At 41.4% G+C, this 21,147-nt stretch overlaps 1 protein-coding gene across 1 annotated transcript in view; it reads right to left on the bottom strand.

Moving 5' to 3' along the window:
* LOC306771959 (rho GTPase-activating protein 44-like) overlaps positions 1 to 20,928 on the bottom strand; it is a gene marked incomplete at its 3' end in the record, with an annotated part of 108,816 nt that extends 87,888 nt beyond the window's left edge. Inside the window, exon 1 of the mRNA XM_079261326.1 lies at positions 20,832 to 20,928. Coding sequence (XP_079117452.1) covers positions 20,832 to 20,884 — 53 coding nt within the window. The 5' untranslated portion in view covers positions 20,885 to 20,928. The remainder of the gene's footprint in view (positions 1 to 20,831) is intronic.
* Between the last annotated feature and the right edge of the window lie 219 nt (positions 20,929 to 21,147).

The raw sequence follows: 21,147 nt of genomic DNA, 5'->3' as shown, positions 1-21,147 counted from the left end.
TGCATGCGAACTGGCATTAGAATTATCTCTAATCATGATGCGCCTTATAATCCGGAGCACCTTTTGGTCAAAAAAACGATATGCTATATTTCCAGTGGCTGGAAGGTTTGGTCATGGAATTAGAAATTTACTTCAATTTCTAATTCCATGACATTTACATAAATTTCCTTTATGGGTGCTATCATAAAAGTAAAAATAAAAAAGATCCAAAACATCATTAGGACTCACTGAGGTGTTTTAGCCCTGTTGTCTCTTCAGAAAAGGCATTGGCAGCAAGGAAATGAATAAATAATGCAACAAGATATGACCTTAAATAATTAAAATTGTAAATGAACGTGGGCGAGAAACCTCTCCGTTTTACGTGGCAGTGTCCTCTTCACCCCCGACCCTGGTCTCACACCGCAGCCTACGAGGCAGCGATGTGACACCTGAGCTGCAAGGTTTGACTTCCCATTAAAGTTTAACACACACAGACAGTAGGTGTGTCAACAGGGCCGAGTGCAGAAGAAGAAAGCAGCATGTCTGCCACTGTGGCCTGTCTGACAGCCGGCTGTTTTCCTTCTGATTCCACAGACATAAAACTGCTCCTCATTTACCCTGCGGTCAATCCTGGCAAATTGTACATGATGGAATCTGATCGTTTTGATAAAAGGTGACATGATTTCTTTATCTTTCTGCACACTGTGTAGTGGTTACGCTGATAATGGTTAAATCATCACAGCCTTGCACAAAAACGTCCAATAAAACTGAGCCATCAGAAACAAAAAGGTAAAATTGCTGCTTTAAGTTAGGAAATAATAAATCCATAAAATAAAAATGATGCCACTGACAAAATACGCAAACAAAGGGAAAACCTCGCAATGCAGGCTGTGAAAAATCTGAATCTGAAAGAAATAACGAGACAGAAGTGTTCGCTAACAGCCCAGGAAATAAATGAATCTGGTTCTCTCTGAGAGAGCCAGCCAGCCACACTAGATAATGTGTAAATAATGAGGATGGCGTCTCTACTTCATTTCAGACACTTCATTGTCTGACGTGAGTTCAGCTGAGAGGAAATGTGCTTGACAAGAGAGGAGAGTTCAAACAGATCAGAAGGCTGAAACAGATCTGCTCAAAATTCAGCAAATAGCGCCGTTAAAAGGAACTGAATCCACTAATAGCAGCTATTTTAGCAGGAAACCTTCATGAATACATCTGGACAAGTATTTCTCTCAACCTATTTACATTCATTACATTCAAATGGAAATCAGCAACACTAATATCATCAGAAAACCTAAATTACACCAAACTATAAATGATGAAGTGAAACTGCATCATTACCCAGACGTGCCGAGACCTTTTCTGTGGTTCCGCTTATTTGCATTAAAAAAAACTATTTCTCATCATTATGAAAGCAAAGTCTAAAACTGTTTACAGAATATGATGACACCTGAAATGTTTTGTTTTTATTCTACAGTGAATATTTCAAAGATGTATTTTAAAAATGTATTAAAAAATGAAGTAATTTCTGAGCCCTTATTTAACATTAAGGCTGCCACAATTAGTCAAATAGTCGCAATCATGTCGACTTTCATGTTAGTCAATGATTCATTAAACAATCAACTGCTTATTTTAAAAGCCTTGTTTTTGGTTATGTTTATTAGGAGATAAGTCAGTGATATATATATGTATGTGTATGTATAATATATATATATATATATATATATATATATATATATATATATATATATATATATATATATATATATATATATATGTATAGATATATATTTAAATGTAACTCCAGGTTAGTTCTCCATAAATGACAGATTTTTTTCCCACTTTGAACTAAACGTATAAAAGTTCAAATTTACGCTTTTGCCGTACACTAAGGCAGCATACTGGGCAAAAGGGGAGCAGTGGGTGGGACAAGGGGGTGATCATAACGATGTGCAGCAGGCTACATTAGGAAGAAAAACACTTGTGATGTTTTCTGGCTCCTGCTCAGGGGAACAGTCTGGTATCCAGTTCTGATTTGATTGACGTAAATTGTGACAATCAGGGATTAAGGGACGCGGCTGCAGACGCAGCTGGAGACGGCGTTGCTAATTTGTCTAAATCAGACGGTCAAACTACATGAGCAAACTTCCAGTCCTTTCTTGTCCCTCTGAGAGCTCTGAAAGAGTTCAGCAATGTGTCCTTGAGCTGAAATGTTTACCTCGGGCCCCTCAGACAGTCCCTCATCAACACGAGCACTCCTGCTTGTATCACAAATGACAGGATGTTGATGTGTTGTATTTTCTCCGGGATCTCATCAGGACCTCGGCTACGCTCGCCCTGACGGCAGTGAATGAGACGTCAGCATGCATGCAGAGTGCCTCCTCTACAGCGGCTTTGCAATAGAGCTCCATTACAGCAGTAAAAACACTCAAAGAGCTGTGGGAACCCCCCCTCCCACCTCATTACCACCCTCTCCAGTGATGTCATATCCTGAGTTTGGTTTCGGCTGTGAGTTTTTAAACACCCCTCAGAGGCTGCGGGCTGTTTTTAAGGTGGGACCGGCTTTCAGCTGAGCGAATGTTTCCAGAGTGCTGGACATCACGCCGTCACACAGGAAAGGTGGAGTGTGGTTGGAGCTGCGAGACAAACGTCAGTGACAACACAACTGTGGGACCCCGGTTTCCAGGACAACGAGGGTGGGGCACAGCACACCGTATTTCTGTCCTGTGATGTTCTTGTCTACGAGACTCTGCAGTTCAATAATGGGCTTTAAACTTTATGCAAACAGTCACGAGTGACTCAGCATGACAATACTGTAAATTTTTCCTTATTTAGTTTTCTACAGTCGTGACCTCAACCACCTCCGACCCATTTGGGAGGACAGGACTGGAGCGTGCATGCTGGAGGCGGAACAACATCAGCATCAGATCTCACTGACACTGATGTGTCCGAGACGAAATGCTGAACAGATGTCAGCACACAGGTGGTCCCACAGCCTGAGCTGACATCTTAAAGTGGAACTACTATGTGCATTTCAGGCTAATTTATTTTTATTTCTGAGACCAGAAGGGCTGGGATTGATCGAGTTATTGTCACAAATCGCTTTATTTACTTCAGACCGACCCTCTCCGTAGGCTGTCAGATCAGCCTGCGGGCAAAAAGAGTGGATTGAGACTCTTCTGCATTAAGCCCCGCCTCCCGCCAGATACAAGTTGCCACTGATTGGTCAGCTGCCACTACACTACATCGGGAGCGCGCACCACACCTGCTTTCGCCATCATTGTAACATCTCATAAACAGAAGGATTAGGCTGATATGAACTCAATAAAAAAAACAAAATACAATGTCAACACATAGCATACAGCCCTACATGTTGGAACCTGAATCAGAGCCTGAAAACGAAGTGGAAAACAGCAACCCACAGCAACGAATGCAGCAGGATGTCTCTCTTTGGTAAACTCACCAGCCATCGTTGGAAATAACTTTATCCCACGTTTTCCACCCGCCTGATGTATTTGTACATGCCCTTGTTAACCAGTAGAAGGCAACCAATCACCAAACCTTATCCCCCGGGACGTCACAAGGATTTCCAAGTAGAAAAAACTCTAAAACAATGCGTTTTTCGTCGCCATGGAAACCAAACAGAGAGAGTGCTGGAACTCAAACTCAAACTCAAACATGCGTTTAGGTGATAAAAAACAGTGCCGTTCACATGTCTGATGAGGATTCAACACTGTAACACTGTAGAAAGCTCAGAAAACTTGAAATACCATAATAGCACCCCTTTAAAGTTTCCTTTCGCTCTGACAAAAATATTTCACTTACAATGACCTAAAAATCCTCTTTAGTTTGGAATTTTGCACAAAAAAAAAACTTATCAGCATCGATAACGAAACAGAGTTATCCATCGTTCTGCATATCAGAACATCAGGTGTTACAAATCACATTATTTTCCACTGAAATCAGAGAGATTTTAAGCCTGGGTGTGAGTGGTTGCTTGTCTCTGATCTGTGACCTGTCCAGGGTATACCCTTCATCTCGCCCAGTGGTTGCTGGGATAGACTCCAGCTCCCTGAGAGTTATTGGACTAAGTGGTTAAGAAAATGACTGCATGAAAGGTTTTGAGCTTTAAAATAAATGTATATGAATCATTCTAGAGTTCGCCGAGATGCAAACAACAAGTGCTTTTGTGAACATCTGTACAGATGCAAAGCAGAACACATACATGTAAGACTTTATATAACAGGTGTCAAACTCCAGTCCTCGAGGGCCGGTATCCTGCAAGTTTTTGTTGTCTCCATGCTCCAACATACCTGACTGAAATTAACAAATAGGTTGACAAGAACACTGCAAAAACTCAGCCTTAAAAAACAAGAAAAAATATACAAAAATTAGGTAAATGTTGCTTAAAATAAGATAAATGATCTGCCAAGAGAACAAGAAAATTTGGCTTGTCAAGATTTCCCAAAACAAGTAAAAAATACTCTTAAAACAAGAGAAATTCTCTGGCATAAAAACTAAGAATTATCTTACCTTTAAAAAAAAAAAAAAAAAAAAAAAAAGCATATGTGTACTCAATTTAAGATTTTTAATCTTACTTAGATTTCAGTTTTTGCAGTGAAGTTTCTGGATCCATTTGATTTGAATCAGCTGTGTCAGTAGAGGGAAGCAACAAAAACCCACTGGATACCGGCCCTCGAGGACTGGAGTTTGACACCCCTGCTTTATATCCTCTCATTTAGACAAACTTCTGCCCTAAAACCTCCAGTGGACTGATATAAATTCTGTCCACTCAGAGGTCAGCTCTGCTGAAGTTAGGGTAATGGTAAAGAGTGAACAGTTCCTGAAGATTTCTGAGCGGTAAACAAGAAATTTAGACAACTTTATGATTTGGAGGCATCTGAGGGGGATCGCTTGTGTCCTGATCACTCCCAATCGGAGAGGCCTCGACTGGGAGCCAGAACCTCCACACCTAACCTTCCTTCATGCAGGATTTAACCATCCTGAGTGGAGGCAGTTTGGAGCTGAAATGGAGACTCATCAGACCAGCAACGTTTCTCCATCTTCTATTGTCCAGTTCTGGTGAGTCTGTGTGAATTGTAGCCTCAGTTTCCTGTTCTTACTGACAGGAGGGAACCTGCTGTGGTCTTCTGCTGGTGGAGACCATCTGCTTCCAGGTTGGACGAGTTGCTAGAACCAGTGCTTTTCTAAGTTCCTGTGGTCTTCCTATCGTCTCCCACCAGTCTGTACAGTCTCTTCTGACATCAGAAAGGCATTCTGGTCCAGACAACTGCTGCTCGCTGGATATTTTCCCTTCTTCAGACCTTCTCTGGAAACACTGGAGATGGTTGTGAGTGAAAATCCCAGTGCATGCTCAGACCAAAAACTATGCCACGCTCAAAGTCACTTAGGGCACATTCACATCAGCTTTTTAGATCTGAATCCAAGTCCTTTTGCTCAGAAAGTCCGCTTTGTTTTGGCAAAATGTGAACGCGCCAAACAAATTCTGATTCGGACCAAAGAAGCGGAATCGATCTGCCTATAAATGCAGGTCTCGGTTCGTTTCTAGCGGACCAAATACTGGAAGCGGACTACAAAAGAAAAGTCACTTCCTGCATGTGGCATAGCATTGCATTATGGGTAAATACATAGCGATGGTGTTAAGGGTCCACTGCCTCGTCTGGTGTTCGTACTGCAAGTTTCGTCTCTATGTTTAACTCGCAGGTGGAGGAAACAGTTTTGTTCTTCACGCGGGTCTTGGTCTCTTTTGCCAAATACTTGTGCAGCGCCACCTCTGGTGGGAATGGAGATTTATTATTGTAAAGGTTTGCCGCGTTTGACCAAAGTGCCGCATGAACGTGAACTGAGCCGAGTCCCCAATCGGACCGAGTCTAGCGGACTATCCTGATGTGAATGCAGCCTTAAATCCCCTTTTTTCCCCTCTTTCTGATGCTCACTTTGAACTTCAACAAGTCGCCTTGATCATGTCTGCATGACTATATGTATTGCCATCCGATTGGCTGATTAGATATTTGTGACCACCAGCAATTGAACAAGTGAGTGCATATATGTTAACACCATCTATATAAAATCCAACAGGCAGACTCCAGTAAAAGGCGTCATTCAGAATTTAAAATCCAGCCTCGGTCTGTTGCTTCTAAAGACTGACTTCAAAGTGCCGCAGAAAAGAGAAAACTACATCAGTTTGTAGATAACTGTCCTCAGTCAAACCTGTCTAAATACTGAAAGGCAAAATAGCTTCTTGATGTTTAATGTCTGGAAATCAGCCATCAGGATGCTGCAGAGCAGTCCTGCTAGTTGGTTAATAAGAAAAAGTCGCCCCGTCATCCTCCAGCAGCAGCAGCAGCAGCTGTAGCTGAGCGGAGGAGGATGGGAATCTGGTTGTCAGCTCCTCAGTGGCTCACTGACAACACAAAGCAGCGACTCCATCAACACACTTCAGTGAATTCCTTAATGCTTCACTGGCAGAGTCATCTCCCTCAGCAGTTCCCTGTATTTCACCCAAAAACCTGATGTCTCCGGAGCATTGGCAATGCAGAAACATCGCATCTGTTTTCTCCTGCTTAACTCCAAATCTACAGACTGTCAGCAACCTCATCACTTACACCTGTTGTTGTGTCAGACGAGGGTATTTTTGTCAATAAATGAAAAAAAATGAATAAAAAAACTCTTCACTAATGTTAATTACCTCTCAGACAGAGCATCATATCAGAGGAGTAAAACCTACACTGCAGGTCCGAGAGGCTGCAAACGTCAAGGAAGGGTTAACAGGATAAAAAGGAATATATAATACACCCGTCATTTGTCTCTAATGGAGCTAAATTTACATTTATTACACTTCTCACTCAGTAATCACAAATAAAGACATGGTCCTTACCATGAGTAAATAAAAACCTGCTATAGGAATGATAAAGTCATATCAGGCATATGATTCTGATTAAATGGCGGAAGCTTTGGTAGCAAATGTTGCTGCCTGCCAGTACGACAAATATTTCCAAACTACTTTGAGTCTGTTGTCGTACAGACAGAAAGATTATTCACAAGTGGAAAACATAAAAGACAGCTGCATGTCTTCTCCCTGTCAAGTTAAGCCCAACACTGCAATGATCAGAGAAATTACAAAGCCACATCTCAGACTCTACAGGTCTCAGTTTGCATGTTTAAGGTAAAAAGTCATGATTAGAAAGAGAGGGCAGATGTATGGTTAGTTTCGAAGGGTTGCAGTAGGAAGACCCTTCCCTCTAAGAACAGTTTAGATCTGCAAAGCTGCATCTGAATAAACCACAAAACAGACGGTTGGTCAAAATGCGCAGCAGTATGTTTAATATAAACCAAACCCAACATATCTGCACAAACACCGCAGGCTTACAGTCAAGCACGGTGGCGGAGGCATGTTGATTTGGGCTTGTTTTGCAGTCACAGTTCTGAGAAACCTTGCAGTCACTGAGAACATCTCCGGATGCCCAATGTGAGTCCACCTGTCTGGCAGGTAAAGTTTGGCTAAAACCAGACAGCAGCTGCGTTTCCATTACCCCTGGAAATGTTCATTCATTCATTTTCTGAACCGCTTATTCCAATTCAGGGTCGCGGGGAAGCTGGAGCCTATCCCAGCTGGCTTTGGGTGACATGTCCAGGTACACCCTGGACAGCTCGCCAGTCCATCGTAGGGCCACACAGAGAGACGAACAACCACTCACGCTCACACTCATTCCTAGGGGCAATTTAGAGTAACCAATTAACCTAACATGCATGTCTTTGGACGGTGGGAGGAAGCCGGAGTACCCGGAGAGAACCCATGCATACACAGGGAGAACATGCAAACTCCACACAGAAACTGACCAAACCCCTCCCCAGCCAAGGATCGAACCAGTGACCTTCTTGCTGGCCACAGTGCTAACCACTGTGCCACCGTGCACTGTGCCACTGTTCCACCCCTGGAAATGTGCTAAACTTAAACATAGCTTTTTTTTTTTTTTTTTTTTTAAATAAAGCTAATGAACACACCCACATTTTAAAAAATTAAAAAATATTACTAAAAAGGTTTTACGCTCTCACTGGGTGGTCAAAAAAGTAATGAAAACACTTTTTCAAATTTACACATCTGGACGTGATGTAGGGAGGCATGTGACCACCTAAGTCCTGGTTAAGATGGTGCAATGTTGAGGAAACAATATGAAATACAGAGATTTACAAAGAATTAGAAAGAGAAATGGGGAAAAGGGCTTCGAAAAGCTGTGGCAAATTCTCCACAGCAAGTAGAAAACCCTGAAATAACACTACGTGGCTACCTTGCATGAGCCATAATTCTGGCAAAATCTCATCCGGCTTCATGCAGTTTACATGCTAAACATGTTTAATGGAAAACACCTGCGAAACTGTCAGAATTTTACAAATAACTCTTATTTTGCCAAAAACAGTACTGGAAATGCAGCAAATGACCCCAAACAGGGCAACAAATCTACAACAGAATGAGTGAAAAACCAACAGAATGAAGGTGCTGACATGATCCAGTTGGAGTCCAGACCTCAGACCTTGCATGCATCTTAAGTCGTATTGGTTTTAACAATACTCCAGGCTAAAAACTGGAACACTAATTTAACCTTTTTCCACTTGTGAAGCGGGTTGACAAACTCGTGACCCACCATAAGAACTGTGTGATCTGGACATATCTCTGTTAGTTCTGTGTAATTAAATATGTCCTACAGTGTTTTGTGCCATTCCTGCCCTGTTTTCTTAACACTTGGTCAGAAAAACAACCAGACATGTTGTCGTACAGAGCGGCTGCACGACTGCCTGCCTGCTCTCATTTGTGTTAGTCATGTTGTCAGAAAGCGTCCCGTCTGAAATCACTCCTGTCATCTCTAATGTCATGGGATTTTTAGCCGTTATGCTTTAGGTGTCTGTGATAATTGTTTGTTTTGTTTTAGAACCCTTCCTTTTGGCACTGTGCATGTCTCACTCTGCATGCTGTCTCCCTTATAACTCTGAAGCTCCTGTGGTTTCTGAGATTTTGTGGTTCTTTTAATGTGTAATTTTCCATCTGGTTAAGAGACAACTTTAGGGGGGAAAAAAAAAAAGCCCACTGAGCAAACACTGACCTGTCCCATGCATCGTCTCGGAAAGACAAAAACAAAACCATGGCTGGCTGAATAACAGAGAAGGAAATCAGCTGGTCTGCATGGACACATGAGGAAGAAACGTAGCCAGGCGAGTTTAATGCCAATCATTCCACCACTGTGCATCTGGAGCGATGCTGTTAAGTTACTGCACTGCAGCTGTGTCACCGCGTGTCGCTTCCATCCATTCAGCCAGACAGATTCTCTTTATTTACCTGGAAAATATTTCAGCACCATCAGGAAGTGCTGCTCTTAGGAAGAAACAATGCAACCCAGAGCCGGTTAAGCTACTTCCAGGCCTAAAACAAGCCATCTACAGCAGTTTAAAGCTCTTAAAGTGAAAACAAAACCCAGTTAAGGCCTTAGACAGGTCCCAGGATGCATCATAACATTCAGCTGATCTGTTCAGAGTTTGCCAAAACCTCATCAGAAACAGTCTGATGGAAGATTTTCCGTCTAAAGTTATTTTTAAGGAAGGGAAACGGGGGGAAATTTGCAGAACAACACAAGAACTGGACTATAAATCAGTAATGACAGGTCTGATGGAGGAATCACTCCACACCAGAACCCAGACCTCAATATTATAGAAGCAGTGAAGGATTTTCCCAACAAAAACCAGAACAAAACACAGACAACCTCCAAAGAAGAGCTTTATCAAGTAGCCTAGAGAACTGTTCCTGAACACTGAACAAAAGCCTGTCTATGAGGGTTCAGACCAGATGCTGACGTCCAGGCTTGTTGGATTTCCACAAAATATGTTTTTGCCTTATATACGTGTCATATTTACATTTATATTTGCACATTTCAACACAGAGTTGCACCTATTCTCTGTGTCCTGGATTTATATAAACAGCTGAGGGTTGACTCAAAGATTTAGCTCTAAAGCACATCTTAATATTTCTGTTTAAGTAGAAATTAAACATCACACAACTGGTCACTTTTTCTTAAGAGCTATTCAAAAGTGTATTTTATGCTAAGCTAGAAACAGCTTTGTATTTACTAAAACTAATTGAGACATATGAGTCCCAAAAATGCTGAAGTATTCCTCTGCATTCGCTGAACAAGAAGCTTTCAGCATCTCAGAAACTCTGAATGGGTCGCGTCCCAATGTTTGCTGCAATTCTTCATAAAGAGACTTTCATGGCGATAAATAATGACGACAACAGGGCCTCCACACACACACACACACACACACACACACACACACACACACACACACACACACACACACACACACACACACACACTAATGTTTACAGTCACACACATGCTAATAAACTGGTAGATCGCGATGCTCCTAATGAGGCTGATCCCAAAATCACTCCCACCTACTGCACATCAACACCTCAGAGGAGCCTGCATAGATGCAACACTTCCAGCTGTAAACATCATGTCACCCATGTCAGGTCCTCTCACTCCTGCCCGTTATTTACCCTTTTAGCTTGCGACAGCCTCAGCTATATCCTTTTAACCTCCACACAGCTGCTTTCCCTGCATTTAGTCTGTAAAGCGGTCGGAATATCTAATTAGATTCAAAATGAAGATCAATTGATTATTTAATTCAGAAGTTGATGCAGGAGTTAGTACACACACACACACACACACACACACACACATACACACACACACACACACACACACACATACACATACACATACACACACACACACACACACACACACACACACACACAGCTCCATATTTGACAAATGCGCTCATTATCTTCCAGCTGAATCGTCTGGCAGCTGAAGAGGGGGAAAAAAGCACCTCAGCATAATATCTGTTAACTTCTATGGAGCCATTTACATTAATTAAACATATATCCACAAAGCTGAGATCGTTATTCGTTCCAAACAAGAAAAAGCTCTTATGGCAGCTACATATCTGCAGTTTATTGATGTAAAGTATTTGCAGCATGTGCACAGAGCTTATTTTCAGAGGGTTGATGTGAATGTCAGCTTTATTATTCGGTAGGAACAGATGCAGTTGTCTCTTAAACCATGCACATATATCCATGTATTATATAAAATTCTGGTAAAACAGGCCACAGCAGTCGTTTCTGGTTTCAACCTGAAGTAAACGCTCCTCAGCCGGTTAGATCGTGTGAAAAAGCAGCTGGTTCATTTCTGGTTCATTGTAAATGTGGAATGATTCACAAAGAGAAAGCAACAGAGGTTTTTACAGAACATAAACACATTAAAAGGCAAAGGAGTGTTGTGTGTCAAACTTCTTTCACCATTTTTGTTTCTACAACAGCTGCTTGCATTTGCTCCTGCATGTTATTAGCTGTGCAGATACAGAAATCTGTCAATTGTTAAAAAAAATTGGCCAATCAATTAGTCGTTCCTCCTCTATTCAACTCCCCTTCTTCCAATAAATGTTTTTGATCAAGTCAACTGTTTCCAACAAGCAAGAACTGGACAGTGTACATCAGCTGGTCTGACTTCGAGAGCCCTTTATGACAAGCTGTGACCTAAATGGTAAGCTTGTCATATTTATTTATTGTTTAAACTTCAGATTGTATAGAATTACCTACACAAACATGGAATAAAAGGAGCACAACAACTGCTAAATAGTTCCCAAAAAACCCTTTTTTAATATTGAATATGTAACAAATACAATATTAGTAAGACTATTCTGTAACTTAAACTTTCAACAAAACGCTACCATAACATAATATTTCTGTAACAAACATTTTTAAGTGTTTCTTGGTGTTTTACTGCAAAGACAGGACATAAAAACTGCAATTGTGAAGTAAAATAAACACGTCTTTAAATGTTAAATAAGATAAATGTAGCTGGGAATACTCACCGCATCTATGACAACCAAGCAAGCAAATTTTAACCACAAACTCCAAATACATTAAACAAAAAGTTTCTAGTAAACAAAGTTAAGGTTTTTTCTGGTTTACTTTATCAGTAAATACTTAAATGCAGGTGTTTTTACCCCCCAACAACATTCTACCCAGGTTAAGACCCGCAACTGCGGCCCACGTTTGGGTCGACACCAAGCAGCAACCTCCAGTGGTTTAAACTTTTCGGAAGTGAATAAAACTGCAGTTCCCCCTTCATCCACTAGGGGCTGCAAAACAGCGTGAATCCCCATAGACTCCCATATAAAATAGACCGACTTCACAGCAGAAATAAACATGTTCCAAAATCCATTTTCGGTTTAATAGGTCAGGTTTACCTTCATGACAATTGTGGTGGGAGTGAATTTTTTTTCTAACTCGCCCGCTAAAAAGTAATTTAATCTCGAAACTCGGCATATTTAGGGGCGTGTCCTTTTGATTGACAGGAACCTGATCTCCCGCTTCAAGGAGGAGGAATTTAGAACAACCACAGTTTTTAGCCGGTTAACAACATGATTTGACTTTAGCTCGCTTACTTCCGTTAGCTGGTTAGCGTCTGGTGAACAAACTGATCTGCCATTTCTTTTCCCTACCCTCTGCGCGAGCCCCGTATTGTGAATAAATCCCACAGTTTTAGAGGCTTGGAGCACTTGTAAAGGCAACAAAGCCAGAGCCACAGTTTGGTTAGCTACATTAGCTAGTGTACTACATCAAAACACAGCACACAAAGAACCAGCATTGTGCGTTTCTGTGCTTTGGAGGAATGGCTTCAGGGGGGAGATGTCTGGAATAAAGGGGTTTGTACTTATGATTGTGTGCGTTTTCTTTTTTAATGTAGCTAGATCAAATATTTTTTCCAGGAACTTCCGACCTTGCCTTTGGCCAGCAATAACAATGATAACAAACTTAGACTATAGTAACCCTATGTCCTGTTCATAACATGATATACCAAGATGGTCCATTACAATGAATTCCTGCCGTCTGGGCTGATTTATCACCTAAATAATAGACACCTAATTCAGCTGGAGAAGGAGCACAGTTTGACTTTTTTTTCTATCCACGTTGCCAGATGGACTCAGTATTTAACTTCTGGTGGATTTCTTTATACCATCTTGCTTCCTATCTCATTTTGTAGAGTTTATCTTTATGTACTCAGCTGGGGGTGGCAGTGGCTCTGGGGGTAGAGCTGCTTGTCTTTTGATGGTCTGCAGTTCGAGTCCTGCTTCCTTACGCTGCCGAAGTCCCGAGGGGGATACGATTGTTCTCTGAGGGCCGGTCCCAAGCCAATTCGCTGTGGCGACCCCCTCAGAGGGACAAGCCGAAGGAGAAACAACATCTTTGTGTATTTATCTAAGTTTACGTCCTCTTCATATCACACCTGTGCCTCATTTCTAGTGAGCTCCCTCTGTATAAATACTACATGGCTTCTTATGTTCATCACCAGATCACACCAGTACTGTCCCAGTTAGTCTTGTACTCCCAGCATTGCATGTTGGTCAGCTTTGTTTATGCATTTGTTCCTCCTGGCATTGCAGCACCTTCTGTTCCTTTTGAATAAACCCTCATTCCTGCTTGTCTACCTGTGGTTGGATCATTATGTATACATTGGTGAGTGAATCACAGGTTTAGTAATGATCTTATGTTACATCAATTAAATGAATTAAAATGATTTGATACTAACCAGCGATGCAAGTTTTATTTAGTTAATTCAGCAGCCATTTATGGAAGCGACGCTGCAGATCGACGTATCATTACACCTAAACTAAGAAATTTAAAAAGCCTAAATCAAAGGTTTCATCAAACTTTGCATCCCGCTTTTTTAGAGCCATTAGACTATTCAACAGCCACCTTAATCAGTTTCTCTTAGAGTGTATTTCAGTTTTCATCTGAATACAAGGAGGTGAAGCAGGAAGACCCTGGGCAATGAGCTCAACACAGTATTATGGCCACTGGTGGTTGAATTTTCCAGTGTACTGAGCATAATTTTACCACTGACCTCCTTCCTGAGGTCCCACATCTGGTAAAATATGTATTGTGACACAATTTAACAACAAATGAAACACAATGAAACCAGCGTGAGAAAATCCCTAGAGATTGTAAAAAGCAACACTTCGTGTTTTGGATTCGTGCTTAACATCTGGATGGTTCTGTTTGTTAAAGCCCGGCATCAAACCACTCATATTTTTCACCCTGGCAAGATCAAACTGCGTTACAGACAGGAGCAGAAGTCTGTGTCTGGGGCACGGCGAGGCATCGCATCCCTGCTTCTTTCCTCCTGCTGACAAATAAAACCCAACAAGCACAGCTGGTTGTACAAGTTCCTCCTGCTGTTTCGTCAAAGGGAGGCAGAGCGTAAAAAACAGGCGAGCGGTCCCAGAAAAACCACAAGAATCATTGATTTCTGTTTCTTCCATCATTCAGAGAGTCACCACTTGTTCCTGCAGCCCAGAAAACAATACTGCATGAAATGAATAACCAAGATGATGACGCCATTAAGGACATGCTGACAGTGGATAATGGTGCGAGGGCAAATACAAGCATGTGATGAGGTCCTATCACCTGCAGCCTGGATGTTACACAGCAACAAAAAGAAACTATTTCCCTCTGTGTTGGTGGAGATTAAAAATCCATTTCCCAACATCTAATGGATTTTTTTTTTTTCTGTTTTCGGTCCTTTCTCACAGTAACATCCTTCAGTCTCCTTCCCAGAGCCTGGACAAACTGGATCAGTCTGTTGTCTGACTGCTAGAGGGAAGCATGCTCTTCTTATTAACAGACTTTTTTGTGCACAAACCCAGAAGCCAAAGACCCAGTCTTATTCGTTTATCAGCAACACGACAGGAAAAACAAAAACAAACAGTGAATGAGAAGATGAGTTAAAAATACCCCTGCAGAAAAAGTGACAGAGCCAAAAGAGGATTAAGCCTGTCCCCTTCCTGCCGTAACCTCACTGAGCTCACTCACAGTTACACATTTTCATTCAGCTGCACAGTTTACGCAGCATTACGCAGGATTAATGGTGCAGGCAGACTGTTTTGGAGATGAATTTTACTCTGTCTGAACCTCTCTTGACCTATATCCTTAACTGGAGCGATGCAACAATGTCATCCAGAAGAGAGACGCCTCATTAGACTGAGGATGTCCACGTTTTTCTGCATGATGAGACAGATTTTAGCAGCAGGAGAGAGGACCGTAATGGCAGAGGACACAGAGGAATAATATATACAGATTCTGAAACTTGAAATGACAATCGCTTTGCTTCAATTCTAATTAAATCCTCGAGCCAGGCAGAATATGAAACTTAGAGGTCCATTTGTCACCTCTGATCAATAAAAAATAATAAAAACTATCCGGTGATGAAGTCTCTGTTCTTACAGCAGTGGCCTCTAACATGTGCCTTTTTTTTTAAACATATAAACATAAAATCCTTTTACAGAAAGCAATTTGTTTCTTCTGCATCGTCTTGTACCAGGGTGATAAGTCCCACCCGAATCATGTATATATGCACAACGAATATTATTTTTTTTCGCCAGGCTAGGTTGTCCCCCATCATCTTGTCCTCCTTACACAGGAACTTAAGTAATAATAGATAAAAAAAAACACTAAATAAAAGAGCATAACTATCCACAAAAGTATGTCCCTGTCACAAACCCCAGTCTCCTAGGTGGAAGTCCTACTTTCAGTGCACTCCACTGCCATCATTAAAGCACAGAACGAGGAAATATCCTGTAGCATTATTGCCATGATTCCCCTCGGCCTTTTTGGTGGGTTTTTGTCTCACTAAGACATATTTGTGGGTTTATGGACCAAAATGAATGGATTAAAATGCCAATGGATGCTAACTGACATCCAATGCAGAAGCATCCCAACCCTCCTTAATTGGCTGGTCAATAACAAAAAAAAAAAGCAGAATATTTTAAAGCAAATTATACATTTCTATCCAGATTTCCAAACAACAAGTTCTAATCAGCAGCTCAGGACACAATTCATTCCTGCACACCGGTTACAAGAGCTGCTTGTAACATGAGACACAGCAAACACAACAAGGTTAAATAGAAACCTTTGCAAATAAGAGATACAGTCACAAAGACAATACATGCTGAAATATGACTGGATGATTTTTTACCAGATCTGAGATCAGTTATCTCCAGCATGTTCGAGTCAAAAGACTAGACTATTTTTGTCTGAGTCTAAAATAAGCTGGCACAGCACCTTAAAAGCTCAGAAAGTAACATGTTATATCTGCCAAACGCCGCCAAGGTCATGATGAACATATCAACAATTACCTGTGTGACCAGCCGTTAGCGCTGCGATGGAGCCTCTGCCCTCTAAATATGACTAATTGCCCTGCTGTTCTGCTTCTTATGATACAGGTTAAAACTCATTACCGGGATGTTCCACCTCGCTGGGCTCAAGCCTTAAGGAAGATAGTGGGAAACATGCAAGCACCTCGCTGAAAACACACACACACATTTTTAGGTACATTTATAAAACAAATTGTTATTTTATGTATTGAACTGTATTATAGGGTTTTTGCATGAATTACCCAATAATGAACAATTCTAGTCATATTGTTGCAACAGGAAAATGTCGTGCAAGGATGTAAGGATTTCTACAAGTCGTTCTGGTGGTAAAACCTTTTTATTGATCTGTATCAGCATCTCTGCTTACGGTCAGCTGTGACTTCGTAAAGTCGAGGAAAAATGGTGAACGACTGAATCCTCATCCCACTGGGTTTATTACCTGTTTTAGACCAGTTTATTTCCAGTTTTAGACCAGTTTATTACCCGTCTTAGACCAGTTTATTACCTGTTTTAGACCAGTTTATTACCCGTTTTAGACAAGTTTATTACCCGTTTTAGACCAGTTTATTACCTGTTTTAGACCAGTTTATTACCTGTGTTAGACAAGTTTATTACCCGTTTTAGACCAGTTTATTACCCGTTTTAGACCAGTTTATTATCTGTCTTAGACCATTTATTACCTGTTTTAGACCAGTTTATTACCTGTTTTAGACCAGTTTATTACCCGTTTTAGACCAGTTTATTATCTGTCTTAGACCATTTATTACCTGTTTTAGACCAGTTTATTATCTGTCTTAGACCAGTTTATTACCCGTCTTAGACCAGTTTACTACCCGTTTTAGACCAGTTTATTTACCTGTCTTAGACCAGTTTATTACCTGTTTTAGACCAGTTTATTACCCGTTTTAGACCAGTTTATTACCCGTTTTAGACCAGTTTATTATCTGTCTTAGACCAGTTTATTATCTGTCTTAGACCAGTTTATTATCTGTCTTAGACCAGTTTATTACCTGTTTTAGACCAGTTTATTACCCGTTTTAGACCAGTTTATTATCTGTCTTAGACCAGTTTATTACCCGTCTTAGACCAGTTTATTACCCGTCTTAGACCAGTTTATTTCCAGTTTTAGACCAGTTTATTATCTGTCTTAGACCAGTTTATTACCTGTTTTAGACCAGTTTATTTCCAGTTTTAGACCAGTTTATTAACTGTTTTAGACCATTTATTACCTGTTTTAGACCAGTTTATTTCCAGTTTTAGACCAGTTTATTTCCAGTTTTAGACCAGTTTATTACCTGTTTTAGACCAGTTTATTACCTGTTTTAGACCAGTTTATTAACTGTTTTAGACCAGTTCATTACCTGTTTTAGACCAGTTTATTACCTGTTTTAGACTAGTTTATTACCTGTTTTAGACCAGTTTATTACCCGTTTAACTTAAGAGAGTCCCCCACACTGTTCTGGTGTGAATGCGCCGTTAGTTTTAACATGTTCTGGACATGGTTTAGGACTAGATTTAGACTGGTTTTGAGCTTAAATTAGACTTGATGCGAGTATTCCCTGGGATGTAGATTAAAACCGTTTTTGGACCAGGTTTTGGATATGACCTAATAGTTATTTTGAATTCATTTTTAGGCCTGAGTTGCACTTGGTTTGTATCTCAAATTTGACCCTTTTCAATAAGTTTTATGGTTGTTTTGACAGGTGTTGGACTTGGCTTTGGATTTTATTTTAGATAAATTGTTTTACTACTTGGATTCATTTTCGGATGTTTTGCCATTTGTTTTTGGTTTAAATCTCTCTGTGTGCTTTTTTTCAGCTCTTAAACTGATGTGGAACAAAGGTTCAGACCTTATTTGGGCTGTTTCTAAACTTGGTCGTTGACTTTTTTTGGTCTAATACTGTGCCTCAGTGTCCTGTCTCTTCATGTAATCCCAGACTGACTGCATGATGTTGACATCAGGCCTCAGTGGGGGTCAGACCATCTGTTGCTGGATGTCTTGTTCTTCATGTAGCCAAGCATGGTTCATTATGACTCTGGCTGCATGTTTGGACTCCAGCTGATCAGACTCCTCACAGGATGGATTTAAAATCCAAATTCCTCAAAACTTCTCAGCAAAACATCTCCTCTCCGTGTCCAGAGTGTGTGCGTATCTGCAACATGTCATGCTGCAGTCAGCATGAAGCAGGACCCCTTCAACAGGCTTCACATCAACCTGTTTCCCAGTCAGACAAGTGCCATTTGCAAACATTAATAATGTTGAATTTCCAAGCTGTGTAACATTCTCAAACGGTTAAACAATACATTGTCTGAATTGCCATGGGCACAGTGCTGACACATGGCAACACCTTTAGAGTGGAAAGGTAACAATTCAAAAGTTAAAGAAACCATGACCCTGTTGACCTATTGACAGAAAAGACGTTAAATCCACAAAACAGGGACACAGCGATAAAGCTACACTTTTCTAGATGGTAACCTGGACTTGTTTTCAAACTAGTGGAGCCTAAATGGGTCATCCACTTTCTGATAAGTCAGCAAGCCTCAGGTCCCGACTGAGAGATTAACAAACTCCAGCTTTATCTGTAGCATCAAGCCTTGCAGGACAAACAGACACACTAGCAACAGATAAATCACATAAATCTCAGCACATTAATCTCAAGTGTTTTCTACATTTGCATACTATCTGATGTAGCCTTGTGCAGTCGGGATTTAGCGGGATTAATCACTTTCACATTCATCAGCTGTGACACATCACTGCGGTTCAGTCCTGGACCTGAACTTCCAGGATTAAAGAAGTAGTGTGTCTGCAGCTTGGTAGGATGTATAAGAACGCAACTGTATTCAAGAACAAAAATATACCTAATTGAAAATGAAAAAGCACTTAAACAGACAAAAGATGCACAAGATTACATGTTTATGTAGTAGAAAGACAGAAATACCCAAATACACTTGATCAGCATGGATGCTAATGTTAGCTAGAGTTTCTCGTGTTGTTTGGTCTTAAGCTGCCATCGTCACGGCAGGAAAATCTATCAAATATACACAGCTGTTTTCATTATTTTGCCTTCATAAATTAATGTAATAAAAGGTCATTGTCTAATGACTCATCAAACACTGCACATGTTCAACTGAGTCTTTGATTCTAACCATGCAGGTGGTACAAAGGCACTCTACAGACACTGGTGCAAAACTCAGCCGAAAGTACACCTAAGGACCCTTCTAGGCTGTCAGCGCCAGTGCCTTGCATAAAAGGTAACAGACGAACTTTACTCTTAACAACTTAAACCTGACTTCATAACAATCAACAAGCTATTTTTCGTTTTATCTGCAATGCATGGAGGTTTCCCTGAGCAACTGTCAGCCTCGGGAGACATTCATTCATTCATTATCCTAACTGGAGTACCCAGACAGAAGCCACGCATATATGGAGAGAAACTCCACACAGAAAGTCTCCCCCGAGCTGAGAATTGAACCAGCAACCTTCTTGCTGTGAGGCTGCACAGGGCTAACCACTACGCCCCTGTGCAGGCCATCTTTCAAGACAGAAAGATTAAAAATCAATAAACTTGTGGCTAATAGGGCTTCTTTGAACCCATGTAATGTGAAGAAGGTATCTGAGGCCTCGCCTCTTCGTCAAGATGTCTGTAGGTCTCCAAAAATCAGTGTTTGGACCTTGTTTTTGACTGAACTGGGCTGGACTGAATCCAATTCAATTTGCTACCCTTAAATACGACTTTCAACTGGTTTTGGATCAGATGTCTCAGCTACCAAGATTTCAAGTCTCATTATGATACAGTAGGATGGATAAAATGCACTCATCCTTCCATTACATCCACTTTCCTTTCTTCTTCTGCATAAATGCATCATGAGCTCTAGACTTCAGTGCATCTATAAACAGATATCTTCTACACTTCCTTGTTTATTCGCAGCACAGTGAACTAAAGCAGTCGCAGCCTTTTAAGCTCTGGTTGTAGAATGTGATGGAGAAAAATGATAAACCAACCAATGGTGCTCAAAATCCAATCAAAGAACTTCCTGTTCTTCTCAGAAGCTCTAACCACTAAAAAAAAGATGGTCCGTTCTCTCATGTCTTGAGGTGGAAATGCAGTTTATGAATTATCTAGACACCCCTTATCGACTCAACCCATCCACCGATCACCTGCCAGTTCTGCCACACTTTGATTTCCAGCATCTTTCCACAACCTCCACCAGCAGAAGCTGCTGGGATGCCGTCCTCTGCCTTCATGTCATTGGTCAGTGGGCAGCAGCAGCAGCAGCAGCCCAGATTCTTGGGTACCACGTCGGCTTCCTTCCCATCTGCGTGCGGGCACGCGCCTCCCTGCCGGGCTCAATCAATCACACCGCTGCATGTGTGACCTGCACTGACAGTTAATGCTTTGTGTAAATCAAAGCAGCTGGGCAGCAGACACTCGTGGAGCCCATGACTGTGACCACAATCAGATGATAAATTCTTGGTTTGACTCGGAGCCAATGAAAGCAGGACGCACGCGGCTCCGCGTCGTTAAATTCCCACCTCATTCCGCAGTTTCAGCTCTTACCTGCCCACTGTTTGGTTGGCAAGCTGTCTCATTCGGTTGAACTGCTTCTTCATCTTGTGTTTTTCTGCGTTACCACGGAGCGGTAAAGCCGCTCCACGTATCTCATTGATGGGATAAAGTCAGGTCTCTCCGCGCTGGTGTGTAGCAGACGTGGCTGTTACGTCGTTAAATATCCAGTTTGCACATCGCGGCAGAGAAACGCGGACACACGGGAGGAGGTCGGTGAGCTAATTCCGGCTCATTTTGCTGTTGAGGACTCCGTGTCTCTGTCATCCGCAGCTCCGGAGATGCTGGACCGATTTCTCTCCCCAGCGCC

This window comes from Telmatherina bonti, assembly GCF_933228915.1.
Source record: "Telmatherina bonti genome assembly, chromosome: 21".
In the NCBI taxonomy this organism is placed as follows: domain Eukaryota; kingdom Metazoa; phylum Chordata; class Actinopteri; order Atheriniformes; family Telmatherinidae; genus Telmatherina; species Telmatherina bonti.
Note: the sequence above shows the minus strand (reverse complement) of the source record. Positions and strands in the feature narration are given on the sequence as shown.